Below are 17,201 nucleotides of genomic sequence, written 5' to 3'. Positions count from 1 at the left end.
AGTTTCTTGTTTTTCAACTGTATGTTGGCCATATGTTATATATAAATCTTGAATATAAAATTTAAAACATGTATCTTGTTTATTTAAACTCTGTCATATCGCTGCTTTTCTTTAATACACATCTGGTAAATAAAAATGTTGCTTTTATTTTGAACTAGATGTATTCCAAAAATAATAATTTTTTTTTATGTCATCCCTCCCCCCAAGATGATCCCAAAGCTAATAGAGCTGTCATGAATTAACTACAGCTCAGAACATATTTATGAAAAACGTCAAGCACAAAATTAAAAAAATATATAAATGTATTGACATTATTTATAATAGGTAAATAATAACATATTTGTTATTATTATTTTTTGTCAGATATGTCACTAATTATGAAAATCAGTGACACCTGTCTCGAAATGATGACAAATAGAAATTAATTAGGTTGGAGCCAGTGATAGCTTTTTCCGGTGCTTAACGTTTTGGAAACGATTTCATAATTAGTCGTCGTGTATTTTACGATATAAATTCATTATCACGCCATAATTTCAGGAGATATAAGACAAACAAGAAAAATGTTTTAACTTGTATACATAAACTTTTTTTTTTACATACGATCATATCTCAATTAAGAAGCATGAACTTAGTAATAGGCAAACTGCCCGAAACGTTTTTCAAAAGGTGATGTAAAGAAAATTAGTAAACAAAAAGAGTCTTTTCTTCCAAAAAAAGTTCTAATTGAATAAATCTTTAAAATACTTAATTTGGATTTTTTACTTGAACCATTGTTAGATTGAATGGATTTAATCCATTTTCTAGTAACATTAATCATATTCTCGGAGACTCTAGCTCCAGATTCGCCGAGGTTTCGCAGAACAGAACGACATCAATTAAAGAGGGGGCTAAGAGATAAACAAGGTCCATGTGTTATCTATGAGAGCGAGCGATAGTGGCCAGTGAGAGTATGGAAGGGAAGCAGAACGGGACCACTCTTGTACTCAAGATGAAGGATTATTGCCCATCAAACGAATCTTCTCTGGCAAAAGGAGTCGTAGGTAAGTCTGTAACAGTAACTAAAATCCTATCTCTTTGTCTTAACTGCGTAGTATTCTCCGATCAGCTAGTTCGATTACGTATTGTCTTTTGTCTCTAAAGTTTTTTAAATTTATTTTAGCGTTCTTTCACGAAATAATGACAGTATTTATAATTTATCTGTCAAAGATTTATGCAAAAATACTTTCTTAAAATAAATAATGCCCTATACACAGGAATTAGAAAAGTTTGATAACCCGTTGGATTACCCGTCGTCCTTCTTGCCCTAATTGGAATACATAAGGACGCTGAAACAAAAAAAACTAACACTTTATTTTTTTAATATTCGCGCAATAATCTGCCATGAACATTTTATGTGGTTTATACTTGTGTATACAGTATTTGTTTGACAAGAAAATGGGTTGATAATTGAACCATGAAATAACAATTAATAATCTTTCACAACTTGCATTTGTCAACATTGGTCTTTTATATGAACAGGCAATGTTTAAGACTTGGGTAATTAAAAACAAAAATGTCTTTAGATCTGTGCTTTTTCTTTTCTTTTTTTATTTATTTAAGTCAAATTAATAAAAAATAGTAGATAGTACATTGTGGTCCCATTTTAAATAGTAAAACAACATTAAAAGAAATTAATGCTTCGAAAAGTTGATTTGACAGAGTTATGTAAAATTAGTTCATACATAGTTATTATTTTCTGAGAAAAAAATGCATGTTTCAGACTCTGTAAACATGGAATTCAATTGTTTTAGTTCATTACCCTTTTTAATCTTTTTGCTTTTATAATTTTTTTATTTTCAACAATAAAAACCGTCTATTATTTATGTAATAAATCATGTGAATTATTTTAGCAAAATAGACCTTTTCAATAAAAAAAAATATAAACAGAAAAAGTTTTGTGTCTAATAATTTTCGAAGTATGAAATACATATACTTATGATAGTGCAAGAGTTGGTTTTGTAACTGGTTAATAGATAAATATTACTTGATAAATAACCCAGCTAAGGGCAGTACATTGTTATGTTTAATATTAAATTATTTAAAGTAATGGAGCAAAGATTAAGTTGAACATTTATGGAATAAAACCTGTGTGTCATTTATTACTTATGGTTTATGTAACATAATAAAAATTTAAGAAAATAAATGCAGGAGAATGTTCAACAAAAAATAAATGTTGAAAAAGTAATTAAAAAGAAAATACATGCAAATGGAAAGTGAGGAATGCGGAAATTATCTTCAACAAACAAAAACATGTAGTTATTACTCAAGAAGAAAAATTGCTGTTATCAGATAAAATAGAATATTTAACTAAATCTAATTTTAATCAGGGAAACGAAATAAGGATTAACACTGCTTATCTTAAATCCATTGTAACGCATCATTAAGACGATTTTGAGATGCATAGTTTGGGAAGCTGGTGCGATGGATCCGAATCAGGTTTAATGAATGACATCACATCATGCTGGGATATTGTGCTCCAAGAGAAGTGCTGTTTACGGAATAACAAGTGCTATAAAACATTGTGGCAAATTTCCAAGGCTTCACTTTATATTCTATCGTTGTTGTAGGAATCAAATGTAAATTATAGAACAGTTATTTCAATTTATTTGTCCAATATCATGACGAAAACTATAGAGAAATATTTGATATTTCTTCCACAATAACCCTCTTCATAAATTTCGGTTCCTTTTCATAATGGTTAGCAATAATGTTACTCTTTTAAGGCTTTATCAGCCCAACACTGATCGTAAACCGCGAGGATGAGCTTACTGCGATTCAGTTTGGCCCATCCTTCACACATGGCTTTCCTCCTCTGCATCTTCGATTGTCTGTACATCTCTTGTTTTCTGTGTACTCGTTCACGCATGCTCCTACAAATTTGGAACTACCTTTCCGTTATCATGATTATGGGATGTATCTATTCAAATCTTTGACCGATAATCAGAATAAAAGTAATATAGGATCACGGGAGCTGAAACTTAGCTTCGTTACTGTTACTTAATCTACTATCAGGGTAGCATATACCGTACATCTCACCAAAAATATTTTATTTGTATTTGACATATTCCTTATTACAAGAGATACAAATGTGTTCATCACCCCTATTTGCATTTCTTTAAAACAATGTTCAACCCCTCTTTTGTATTTCTTCACTCCATTCATCCACAGCAATATGTAACTGATGAGAGAAATTTGCAAGTAAGAATTTACATTTGTTTTGGTAAAATATTGAATCACAACTAGGTATTAACTCTATCTTTGCACATCTACTACGAAAATCCATACTGATTCAGAAGTCCTCTGGATTGTGGATGAGAACCTTTCTTAGGAGGGAAAAAACATTTATTAAACATTTATATAAATATGGGGTCTAAATTTCTCAATATATATTTATATTTTGTGATTATGAATTAATTATCTTTGTAATACTTTTATCACTGCTTTGATTTAATAGTAACATGTCTGATGAAAAAAATATTTGTTTGACATACTACTGCATAGATAGGTACTTAGAGGAATCCGGACAGATAATTGCATTTATGCATTATTACTACAAAAAAAACTATCCTATAGCATCAAATGTGCAGTATTAGTTTTTGTATTGGCATAAGAAGTTCGTTTGCAGAAGTGATTTTTAGGATCAATAGTTTTTTTTAATTCTCATTTTTTTTTTTTTTGGTATCACAATATGCCTGGTTGGCGGAAGAGATCGTTGCTTCTTGACTTTATTGAACAAAAAACTTGACAATTTTCGTTTATTTTTTATCAATTCCTCAATATATATATTAAAAAAATGCATAAGTATTTTAAAGCAAAATTACTAAAACATGCTTCTTATGATTTTTTTTACTCATAACTTGGAAATCATGCATTATTCATTATTTGCTTCAGATATTTATTTTACATAAATTTGACAAAATTAAATTTCCTAAAAATTTTATTGTACTGATTTTTTGTTTGTCAGATTCGTTATGAAGAGCGCGATTCCAAATTATGGAAATGTAATCCATCCCCATCGCCTGTACATTCATAACGGTAAAAGTAATCATTTTAAAACATTTTTTTAAGTCAATTTAAAAAAAAAAATAGTTTTATCAGGTTTTAGTAATACAAAATTATTATCGCCAGACAGTTTCGTCGTTGATAAAAACATGCCAGATACCATATTTTAATTGAATAAAATAAAAAAATTCAGAACTGGTAAAATCCTTATATAATATCTTACATTAAGTATATAAAATTAATTTACAAGGACAAAATTAAGTCGTTTAATAAAATAAATTTAAGATTTAAGTTCGTTAGAGAGGAAGCGTATTGTCTAGGAATCGGAACTCTTTCATAATACATTAACCTGTGTAGTTGTGATTTTTGGTATATTTTTTGGTTTTGATTGCCAATTAAAAATCAAATTTCTGACTTTGCTACGGTACTGTAACTCTCCACAAGAAAGGTTGCAGAACTTCTTGTAATTCTTAAAGAAAATGCACTTCACTATGTAGATCTTGAGAGGGCCAGCTTTATCGATCAACAATTTCAATAAAAATATTCTTTAATTGAATTATTAAGAGTGAAATGAGCTATCAATTTATCAATTTAGTTTGTGAAATGCGATGTTTTAATGGAGGAGTCTTCTATCAAACGTCAATTGATCCATTTCTCAAAAATATAAGTTTGGAATAATTACTTAAAATTTATTTAATAATTTAAATTTTTCCCTATTAAATAACAGCTAAACACACCTACATAATATAATCCCATAATCAATTTTAAATAATGACTTCACAAAAGTGAATATATTGACTTTTGATAAAAAAACTCAATTATTTTAATCACTTCAGTGTAGCATAAAAAATATTTGTTTATTGTATTTCAAATCGAATAGATTAAAATACCGAAAGAGTGATTTTTTTTGGCGTGATTAGTTCGCAAAGGAAATTAAAAGTTTGACTAATTATGAGTTTTATTAAAGTACATGAATATGGGACAATAGTCCCGAAATGTTGTGGAACATTATGATAATTTAGAATAAAATATATTCAAATTTTAGAAGTTTTTAACCTCAAAATATTTATTGAAAGTATTTTTAAAAATAACAGTACATTAAGCGGTCTTTTCAAGGCTACTAAAGTTTCGTAGGACAAGGAGTTTAAAAGTATTACAACTTTCCGTTATTAAAAAAAAATTGTAGTGTATCGAAGTGAAAATAATGAATACCAAACTTTTTTAAGGTTAACAAAAATATGAAAGAAATCGGGCTATCTTGACTTTTCATAGTTCGGACTCCTGTCTCTTTCCTTTCTTTTCTTTTAGATAATCATCAAATATTTTATAACAGAATAACAACATTGTTTATTATTACTCAAAATGAGAACTAGTTACTTATTTATAACAAACAACGTAAAAGATATTTTAGAGGAATATTTTTTTTTTTTATTAAATTCCCCATTTAAGCACTGTCAGACTATTTCAATGAGCATAAGATCCAACTGATGTTGAAGACTTAACTGTATGAGTACATTTATTTACTGAGTTTAATAAAAATCGTTAGAGGAGTTTTTTTAGAACATTCTACAAAAAGTGTACAGTGTTTAAAAAAATCTAATAACCAACTTTCGGTTGTTCTATTTGAACGAAAATATCGTGTAACATCCTAGGCATATACGTTTCCTAAATATGTAATTTTATTTTCGTTCATCTTTTTGTTTTTGAGCTATGGGTTCTAATGTAAGAAAGTAAATTGCTTTCATAATTATTTCAAAGCTGCGCCGTATTTCTCCGACCATTCTCACTCCAGAAGTAAACAAACATCCAACTGGTTCCTGGTGGGGACCTCACGTCTTACCTTGTACTTTTAAAGGTCATTGAAGCTTATCTCTTTTAAACAAGCAAAAAGTTCTTTATTTAATTGAGATTGACTGTTTCAATTATTAATATTTTTATTCGAGGTGTATATATGTAAAAGGAAATGTTTTGGACCATTAATGAATAATTAAACTATTTTTTTGTTTTTCTTGATGCCCAACCCTTTCCAATTCACATACGGTAAATCATTTATATATTATATGAAATATACTTAACATTTTTACTTAGTTGATAATAAAATTCTGCTACTTCATGTGATCTCGTATTAAAAGAGTGATATTATATTTCTTGAATATGGTAAATATTTATGCTTGACTTCCAGGTTTAGCTCAAAACACTTTAGGACCACTTAACCACTTCCAAACTTCGACGTTTATAGAAGGGAGCCTAAAAGTATTGGGTCTTATGAAGGAGAATCAAAAGAAAAACAAATCTGACAAATAACCTTTTATTTGGAAAGGTTTCAATACGTCATATTTTTTTTTATGAACATGATATTGTTTTATTCACGTTCAATGAATACTGGATAGTAAAATAGTATACAGCAGAACACTTTTCAATCTCCAATATATTTTGAACAACAGTACGATTCTTAAAGCAATAAACTCAGCCCATAAATAAAGTAATTAACTGGTTGCAATAACTTGTCAGTGGATAGGGTAATCATTTTTAAAATATTCCTCGTTAGTAGGTACTTTTTAAACTTCTCAACTCCAATATTTTAATTTTTCTCAAGACATTCATCGGAATAAGTATAACTTTAAGACATTTGGAAAACAATGATATACCTGTATCATACAATTTTTTAAATACATTTTTTTTGGTAATATCTATGACATACTTCACAGTGGTGCTAAGTACCTTTCCAGTAACTTTAGGAACAATACAATTGGTTCTCTCTTTTTTACAATTTTTCGATTACTTTTTTCACTGAACAGAATAAAATTTTATCAATAATTATTTTTATAAATAATGTTAAATATTGAAATATCACTTTTAGATTTTCATTGATAAAATATCATATTATATTGATAAAATATTTCTATAAAACAAAATATCGTTTCTAATCTTCGATATCGATATTAATAACAATGTCGAATATCGAAAGGAATATGAATTTATCAATTTAATATATCGAAAAATTATTTTTAAGTTTTTATATATATATAATTTTCTTAATCTTTTAACAAAATACCGATATTTCGATGAAAAACTTTCAGAATATTATTGCTAATAATCGCTATCGATATTATAGATACAATGTATAATATCGAAATGAATATAAAATAAAACACCGAAATACCAATTTTAGCTTTTCATAAAATGTTTTAGTTTCCTTTGATAAAATATTGATATTTATCTGTTCCGTAAAAAAAAAAAAAAAAAATCAAAACGTATATTTTTCCAAAATTTAATGGAAATGTCCTTAGCACCACTGTGAAGTTAGCCATCGATATTGAAATTGCATTAACACTTATCGAACGAATTTTCGATGTATCAGGTCATTAGTAGTGGAAAAGAATTATTTAATATGTCCTTCAAAAAAATCAAATAACATTTTGGTAATAATGTGTTTTCAGTAATTTAAAAAGAATATACCAATAGTATTTAAGATTAAGGTGTGCTTGGTTCATTCCTGTTTGGCACCTGTACACAAAATCTTTGTAATGCGGGTAGTATCTCTCGGTCTCTAGAGAAATTGTTCTCTGAGAGGCCGTAGATTACAGTTTCTCTTTGCTATTTGATCCTTAGTGTCGAAAAAGCCGGTTGAGTTCATCAAGATGTGTTCAGTAGATTGTGATCATCCCTCTATTCTCAGTCCGTTGGTGTTCCTAAGATAGTATCCTCGGTCCCATCCTCTACACCGTCTATACAGCTGACATCCCAACCAATCCTAACACTATCCTCACCACGTATGCTGATGGCACATGTGTGCTTGCAGTTAATAGTAACCCTTTACTTTAAGTGTATCCCAAATTCCCCAATCCCATATCACAGCCCTCGTAGAATGGTATCATTGGAGGATTAAAATAAATTCCAACAAATTCTATCAAATCGCCTTTACACTTCGTCGTATCCTACCGACAGCCCGACAATTTCCTTTAATAATGTGGCTCTTACCTCTGTCGAACAGATCCGCTACCTAGGACTACATCTGGACTAACGACTCACCTGGAATCCTCACACAAGATTGAAAAGAAAGAAAACTACACGTCGATTTCGACTTTTACAGCATTTACTAGACAAACGGTTTATACTTTCAACACATTCCAAAAGACTGATTTACATGACTGTAATAAGGCCAATCTGGACGTACAGAGTTGAGCTTTGGGGCTCAACTAAACCTTTGCATTCCTCTCCTATCCAATCCTTACAATCCAAAATCTTCGTAAAATCCTCAATGCTCCTTACTTTGTCACAAATAAAATCATACACAAAGACCTTAATGTACCTTATGTAACCGATCTAGCCCGAATCACATATTATCCCTTCCATTATAAACTCCCTAACCACCCAAACCCACTAGTTTCTAACCTTGCATTCTCTTCCATTCCTGATGCTCCCAGGCGCCTAAAAAGAAGATGGCCACGAGACCTGCTAGTTTGACAACGTCATTAAAGTGCTAGACATGGGTAGTTCTCTACACGCATGTATCACTCCATTATAACTGAGATCAAATTTACTTAATATATTATAATGTAAAGTTGTAAATTTCAATAAATATATTTAAAAAAAAAGAAAGTAGATCGTGAGAAACTGAAAACCAAGACAACTGCATTTTATATTTCGGTTTACAATGCAGTTACTACTGCCTGTGCATGGCTGGATAGAGGGGCAATGCTTTCTCAAGCTAGGTTTTTTTTATTTTATTTAAATATAATATAAAGCAATTTACTAGGATGATGTTGTTTGCCTATGCCTACTGACTGAGCATCAATCTTCGAAACATTCCTAATATCATTATATCTATAGTATAATATTTAAACTCATATCATAGCAATAGTTAATATTAAAGAAAAATATATAAATAAAATAAAATTGAAAACATAAAAATTATTCCACAACAGTAAGTGATATTGAGTGATGTAAATAAATCAAATTAGTTATACATATTCGTACATGATTGTTTTTTTAAGGTAATCAAATATGTCCTGAATGTGAATGAATCATCGTTTAATAAAGTTGCCAAATGTAAAGTAATCCGGTGTCTATCAAATTCCTGCAGTCCGTCAATATTTTTTTTAACAGTTAGTATGTACGTTACACTGTCTACATGTTGGTCTAGATGTCTCTGACATTAAGTATTGTTGGGTTAGTCGAGTGTGTCCAATTCGTAATCAAGTCAGTAAAACTTCGTGTAGTCTGTACCTTTGGATTGATGTCAACATGAAAGTAGTGTACGCTTAATTTCTCTTGTTTTGATTTCTGATGTGTTGGCCCATGTTCTCGACCATTTATTTAATACTTGTATTATCCTACCTATATTGCCTCTTTCCGAGTTGTCATACACCGCCGGTTCTACCCTTCTGTCGTGTCCTCTTAGATTCTCTTTCATTTCCTGAGATCAAGAGGATGGAGATCCATTTTCTAACCAATTACCAATTCTCACCTGATGATCTGCTGGAGGACCTCCTGGATCTTCATTTTTAAGTGTATGGTTTAGTACACCTTATCGCTGCATGAGTTCTTACTAAAAGCCTTATGAGATACGGTCTACATTAGCACCAGTACTTGTATTATACCATGTTACTGTCTTAATGGTAACTGTATTAAAAAGGAGTATTAATTATGTTGTGTTAAATATAAAATGTTTTAAGTACAGGATTGGGAGCAGCCCTATTTACAGTCCTGTTAAATGGTAAATGCACAAGAGATCCTAGCGGATTTTTCGAGCAACTTGTTTTATAACTTTTCCTTCCAAACCTTCATGTTATTGTTTACTTCTAAGTTTTGATTAAAATAATTTATTACGAAATGGCTAAATTGAAGGAAAAATGGAAGTTGTGTGAAATTTTGGTTACTGAGTGCCTTGTTGAACTTGTGAGGAAGAGGATCAAGAATTTCTAATTGACAACTGTCATTACATTATTATCATTGTCATCCATTGATTTATTAGATTAAAAAAAAACCCAAAACAATACTAATACACAATCAAAACACAAATTAAGAACAAGTAACCTAACACAACAACAAACAAAAATGTGACGAGCTCAGCTGGTCTGTTGCGTGACATTACTCTCCATTTAGCAGACCTATTAACAGACTCTCAAGTATGATATATGTCATATTGTTTTAACAAGGTAAAATAAGGAAATATTTCTCTATTTAACATGTTAAACTAAAGATCATGAATATCCCTAAAATAGGAATAGAATGAAGCAAGAAAACTTTGCTCATTGTGTATTACATCATTATTAATATAAAAATGGAAGTCATTAAACCAGTTGAATACAGCAATAGATCAGATAATATTTATTTATGGTTATTACTAAGAAGAAATCTCAGCTCACGTGATATTTTAATAGGTTTGATAAAAGCATTGGTAATAGTAATAAGACGGTTCGGTCAGCTGAGGGATAAGCAACGTTTGTCTTTTAACTTGACTTCTAATTGCTTAGTTTTCTTTCATCTTTCTATTCAAAATGTAAAGAAATTTTAACTGCTGACTGAAATTTTTAGTTTTGGATTTTTAATTCGGACTTAGCTATACCTACCTTGAAGGACAAGATATTTGTTTCATCTTTCCAAATTTTTTTTCCTCCATATTTTTCTTTATTACTTGATCGGCCTAGTGGGGCCTTACATGTATTTACAATTAGAATTATTTTTAACAACTGATAATTAGGGGTTTTATCTCGTGGACGATTCACAACTAAATTATTGAATAAGTTCAATTAACAAAAATAAATTATAAAAAAAAAAATCGAAAAAAATATAATAATAAATATGTAAATTAAAGATGAAAGAACAAATAAAAAATAAAATAAACAAAAACTGAAATTTAAACAATTAATAAAATAAATAACTGGTATATACTGAAACAATAATTTGAGAATAATTAAAGTAAATAAATAATCAAAATTAAACAAAGATATCATAAAAGAGTATTGCATTAGTTTGGGCTTTCAGTCTTGGAATTAAAATTTGATTTCCTACGTTGCAAGCCACAACACCTTTAACTGCAGGTAACTAGGAGGGAAATGTTTTATAACAATGTTTGATAGATTAATAATTAATATAATTCATCTATTAATTACAATTGTAGTTTACGATGTTTGGGTCGGAGGGGAACCAAAGGGTATTGTACTACGGTGATTCGTAAGTCCTTCTTTCTTAAATTTCTTTAATTTAATTTCTAAATCCAAGAAAATTTTCTTGTTTGATACTCGTTCACGAAAAACGTCGATTCAAAAAGATTACTTTCATGAGTGGGAACTCGTTGGTAATGAATAATGAGGCAATAAAAATGACAGGCAATTTTTTAAAAGATGTGGTTTTCATCAAAATACTTCAAAATTGTTCAACTACCGAAGAGTTCAAATTATGACATCTTTGAAAAATTAAATAATGACAGACATCTTATAAGGAGATCTAGTACTAGGATTTTTTCAGAGAAACAAGTTTGAATTTTTCATCTCCCAATACAAATGATACGTTTTATAGTAGTACCTACTTTAGGTAATACTTTTACAGATGAATATCATCTTCTCATAAAAGTAGCAGATTGAATAAGTAACGTCAAAACAATAAAAATGAAAGAAATATTTTTTATTTAACATAAAAAAGAAAAAACAAAACAAAAAAAGTGTTTTTTTTTTTTTTAGAAAACGCATTAGAGTGAAAGAACATTGTTTACGCCAAACTTTATCATCTTTTAAGCTTAATAAGATTATTAAATTAATGAGATAAGAATGATAAAACATACTTAAGACATCTATTTTTGAATATTAATAACAAATTAGTATATTTATCCTACTCATCGCCAAACAAAATTTACTTCTGACTCATTTAATCTGTAGCATTAAATTTGCCTGAAACCAATAAAAAATCTGCCAAGTTCTTCTTACTTTCCTCGCTATTTACACTGAATAGGTGGGTATACTAATTATTTCTGTACTTCATAGTTTATGAAAAATTTTGTTGTTTTTATTTAAATTTTTTAATTAATTTGATTGAAACATGTATGTGAAGAAAAATATATTTGCGCCATGTATAGCGAATATATAGGATAGAATTTGTTGAAATTCATACAAGACCATGAAACCACTAATTCCCAAATAAGACCTGCCATTTTCGAAATATATTTATGCCAAATAATAAAATCGATATGGCACCACAACGTAGATACCAAATTGTGCTATCTCTGAAAATTCAATAATTTACTAATAATTATAAATTACTAATATAAAATCGGTTTTCCAAGTTTGATTTGGAAATACTAAAAGCTCTTGGAAAAAAATAGGTGTCAATGCATTCTCTCATTTCGCCAGTCTGGGACATGATATTGCTGGTACTGTATAGTCTCTGCCCCGCGTCAATATCTAAATTATAACAATAGAAAATTTATGGAAGGCTCAAGCTTTCATAAGAATGGAATATAACGTCGCTCCACACTATTACACTCCAACGGGTTACGGATAAAGTTATTAATATTTAGATCAGCTATTAGGAAGAATTTGATGACAAACCAAAGATTTAAACAATTAATATGGCTGTTACATAACATATCACTCACGTTTTATTTAATAATTTTCACTAGAATATTCATCGTTATTCTCAATCTGAATATTCATCGAATATCGTTTGGGAGAAGCTTGAGATAATATAACACTTTCCTAAAGTCTTTTATAATCTATTATTTAGATGCTTGAGTGAGATCTAGGTTGTCCTAAAATACCTGGTTTTCCGTATTGCATGAAATAAGTGACTACAACTAACGATAAGATAAGTAATAAATTCACAGGAAACGAATTGTTGCTGGTACAAAACTCACTTTTTCATGCAATATACATTGTCAGAAGTAAGAATTAAAAAAATATGCATATCAATTTTATGATGTCATGAAGATTTTTTCCTGAAATACTCTCTCATTTCATTTCATGGCATGTTGCATGGGTGAGATCCCATGCTAAATATGAAATTGTCAAACTGTTATTAGTATCAACAAAGATGAATTATTTATGAATTACTTGAACATAGTGTTTCTTTTCAAGTTAATAATTGTTAACTGATGATTGTTTTAAATCTGTTACTTTTTACCATGCCAGCGTTAAGTTCTCATTATGTTTGTAGTTCCCCCAACAATTAATAATTAATTTAGAGTGCAAAGGTGATTAACAATAGCACGGGTTCGACTTCGATGTCACTAATCTTGTTAAAAATGAGAGGATTATATGAAATTTCAATATAAAATGCAATTCTTCATACAATTAAATAAGATACCTATTAAAAATACTTAAATGGTATATGTTCTAAAATTAAAACCAGAAATAATCCAAAGATCCCACTTCCCCAGTAATGGAGCGCTCAATACAACTCCTCATTAATCAAACAGAAAACAATTATTCGATAAACTTTGTCAGTGACCTTTGTCATATATAATATAAGTAAATTATACATAACAAAAGTCACTTCCAATAAATGGTGATGTACTAAGAAAACTAAAATACATCAATTATTTTAAATTATTAAAAAAATGATTGTTTTTATTTATGTAGATATTAGATTTTTTTGTTGTTTTTTCTGGAAATTTTAATGTTTAGACCTAGACTTTAAAACATATAAAAAGATTATAGTGAAGCATTGATTTTAGTCGATGATCAGGAGTGTAAAAATTACTTAATTCCTCACATTAGCAAAAAGATTAGTTATAATAAGATTTAAAGGTAAATTAATCATTGCCCCATTTTTAGGGCAGTGGGCTCAAATTGTTTTTAAAAAAATAAATTTATCTTAAAATGGATAAGTAGTGGAAGTTAAACATCAGTACTCAACGTGGATCAATTTAAATTTCATATCATTGGCCTTGATTAGAAAATACTGAATACGTTATTTAGGGATAAGGTCACGCTGTTAATGATATTTCAAAATTATAGGGTACAGGTATTAATTATTGACACTTGAATAAAATTTTGAAAATATGTTTCCAATATCAATTTCAATTATTAACTTATCCTTATATTTCATCATTTTTATAGTCAGTTTTAATATTTTAGAATAGTTTTTACAAAATTTATTTACTTATTGATATTTACAATGACACGATACATACTTGTGGATAATTTATCTATCAATAGAACTCCAATAATATTTCCAGAGTAGAAACCATCTTCTTTTCAGACGCCAAGAAGGATTACCAGTTGATGATGGAGGAGCTAGGTTAGAAACAAGTAGGTTTTAGTGGTCATGAAGTTTATCATGAAAGGATCAGTTCCTTCTGTAGGGTACGTTTTGGGCAAATCGGCAACATAAGGAACATTGAGATCTAGATGTTTTCACGTCCACCATAGATAATGGAAATAACCAAAATTTAACAATAAATACTATTTAACGCCATTTATGTACCTGTTCTAGGTTCAGTCTAGGTAAAAATTGAGTTATTATGTAACAGAAAATAACGCGCATTTTTTAAGAAAATAATTAAATTTTTTAAAACTTTAATTGGCCCTCATCTTTGACAGCAATGGCTTTGAAATTGAAATCCAGAAAAATAATAAAAAAAACCAGCTAAATAACTAAAAAATAATATAATACATAATTCCAAGTACAGGATTCATTTTAACTTTTCTTATTTCTGACATACGGGCATGTTTATGTTTTCTCAGGTCAATCAATTAATTTCAGAGGTCCTGAGAATGAAAATGAATGAATGAAAAATTATATTACAAAAACGCGCTAACGTATCGATTAATTTTAACTTTTGGTATTTCTAACATATATTACTCAATATATTAGAAATACCAAAAGTTAGAAATAAATCGATTCGCAGTCGCACGATCATAAAATCGATTTAATTTTAATTTTCAGCACCCCCTAAAACATATATAGGGACCCCAATATGTTAGAAATCCTAAATGTTAAAATAAATCGTTACGAAGACGCGTGATCATAAAATCGATTTTATTTTCATTTTCAGCACCCCCGAAAACATATTTAGGGACCCCAATATGTTAGAAATCCTAAATGTTAAAATAAATCTATACGCAGTCGTGCGATTATAAAATCTATTTTTTGTTTTTATTTTCAGCTCCTCCTAAATGTTATAAAGGGGCCCTAGTATGTTAGGGTAACCACTAGTAGGGTTAAAGAATTAGTTCCTCTAAAAACTGGAATTAATTAAGTTACCGCTAAATCTTACAACTAAATTAGTTGTTATTCTGACAACTATTTAGGTATAGTTAATTAAATAAATATTAGCTAGCTAATACCCAACTCTGCTATGAGGTCCAGTGCGGCCCGGTCGCACCTGCCTAAGGCCGGCCGGACCTGTGTAGTAGGTATTTGTCCGTCACATGGAGACATGGAACCAATTTCGTCCTTTAATGATTATGATTATGCTTATGAGAATTTAATGAATTTGTACATGTACGATTAAAATGATTCTTCTCGTTGTAAAATATAATATATAGAACTGAAAAAACACTTCAAAACTTAGCGAGTACATTAAAATATTTAGTACTGTGTGAAGTTATGTTGCAGTATAAGGTCACCAGCGGTCTGTTCTTCCAACATGCTACTTTCAATAGTTAATAGCTCTGGTAGTCGATGAATTGCTCCCTTCCGGCAGGAGGCTTGGTTCGTAAGGGTACGGTCTCGAAATAATGTTTATTTCATTCGTAAGCGGAAAAATAAATAATAAAGTCTAAATAATGGATTGTTATGGTTAGTTCGATAATATAATAAATTATACATCTTACCGATTGATCACAATAATCAGTGAGCCTTGTTTTAATTCATTTTTACTTTCATTTACCTATATAATAAGAGGAAAGTATCACGATTTTAGTATCGCAAAATGATCTATGTGTCTGTGTAAATGTGGAGAGCCAAGCTCAAAAGAGAAAAGTCGTACGTAAATCAAATTAATATTTAATGCTGATATATCCTTGGGATGCTAGAGCATATTTTCGGCAAAATTGACTCACCGGAGGTACCGTTATACCTAACACCAACACACTTACCTGGCTTGTGTATGGACAGTCTAGCTCAGACATGAAAAGTGGTGCAAAAGTTAAATTAAGTATTTAAAGTAGTTATATTCCAGGAATGTTAGAGCAACCTTTTTGCTAAAATCAACTTAAAGAAATGCCTCTTTTTATAACAGATTCTATACCTTTTTCTACCATTTTCTCCTAAAACAGCTCTAACGATTTTGACTAAATTCGTTATATATATCTATATAAAATTAAGGTATTTGACATCGACTAGGTCTTATCCTGTATGAAGTAGTTTGACAGGGCTTAATTGTGGAATTTTCGAAAAATCTTTCTCTAAAATACCTTTAAATTTAATTTGAAACGATTAATTTCTACATCTCTGATAGTCAACAGTAAGTAACAATGGATAAATATAGAATATGAAACAATTTGAGACAGATGTTTCCATGGTTGTTATGACAACGGCCTTACTTAACAACCATTGAAATAAAAGTAGGATCGTCTTAGTAAGCATGGAAACTACAATGTTTGTTGTATTTTTTTACGTAATATAAAAATGAAAAAATAGTGAAGGAAAGAATAGTCTTCATAAATAACAAAGTATTTCCGTTCGGAAAGAAGCTAGGATTGATTTAAACACAAAAATAGGGTGATGAATGGGAGTTGTGTGATTCGCGCACTGCACCGGATTTTTTCTCTAACAGTAGTTCAACGATATCAGTATTTATCTCATGTGCCTCACATTCCTCGATTTCGGACATATCTGTAAGAAAATAATCTAAAACTTAACAGGCTGTGGAACTAAACATTCTTGTAATGCTTTTTTAAAATTTATTTATTGGTAATTACAACTGTACAAAATATATATTAAATGGGAAATTTGTGGAATCACTCAATTCCCTCCTCCGCTATACCAAAAAGAAAAAGAAAAAAAATCACCGAAATCAGACAGGCAAAGATACAGCCTTTGGTATTGTATCGGTCTTTAAATATTTTTTTATTAAAATTTACAACTGTATTAAATAAAAAATACATCTGTTAAATTTGTTGTTAGATTATGACATGATACAGTAGAGAAACTACCCATTGGTAGGTGGATAGATATTTGATCAAGATCAGTTGCATATGTAATATGAAGGTCTT

The 17,201-nt window shown here is 29.6% G+C and overlaps 1 protein-coding gene across 1 annotated transcript in view; it reads left to right on the top strand.

The window, feature by feature from the left end:
- The first annotated feature begins 917 nt into the window (after positions 1 to 917).
- LOC106681246 (scavenger receptor class B member 1) overlaps positions 918 to 17,201 on the top strand; it is a 73,726-nt gene continuing 57,442 nt past the window's right edge. The window contains exon 1 of the mRNA XM_014421472.2: positions 918 to 1,040. Coding sequence (XP_014276958.1) covers positions 950 to 1,040 — 91 coding nt within the window. The 5' untranslated portion in view covers positions 918 to 949. The remainder of the gene's footprint in view (positions 1,041 to 17,201) is intronic.

This window comes from Halyomorpha halys, unplaced genomic scaffold (assembly GCF_000696795.3).
Source record: "Halyomorpha halys isolate HHAL.00 unplaced genomic scaffold, Hhal_1.1 Scaffold321.1, whole genome shotgun sequence".
Lineage (NCBI taxonomy): Eukaryota > Metazoa > Arthropoda > Insecta > Hemiptera > Pentatomidae > Halyomorpha > Halyomorpha halys.
The sequence above is the reverse complement of the archived record's forward strand: the minus strand, read 5'-3'. Positions and strand labels throughout refer to the sequence as shown.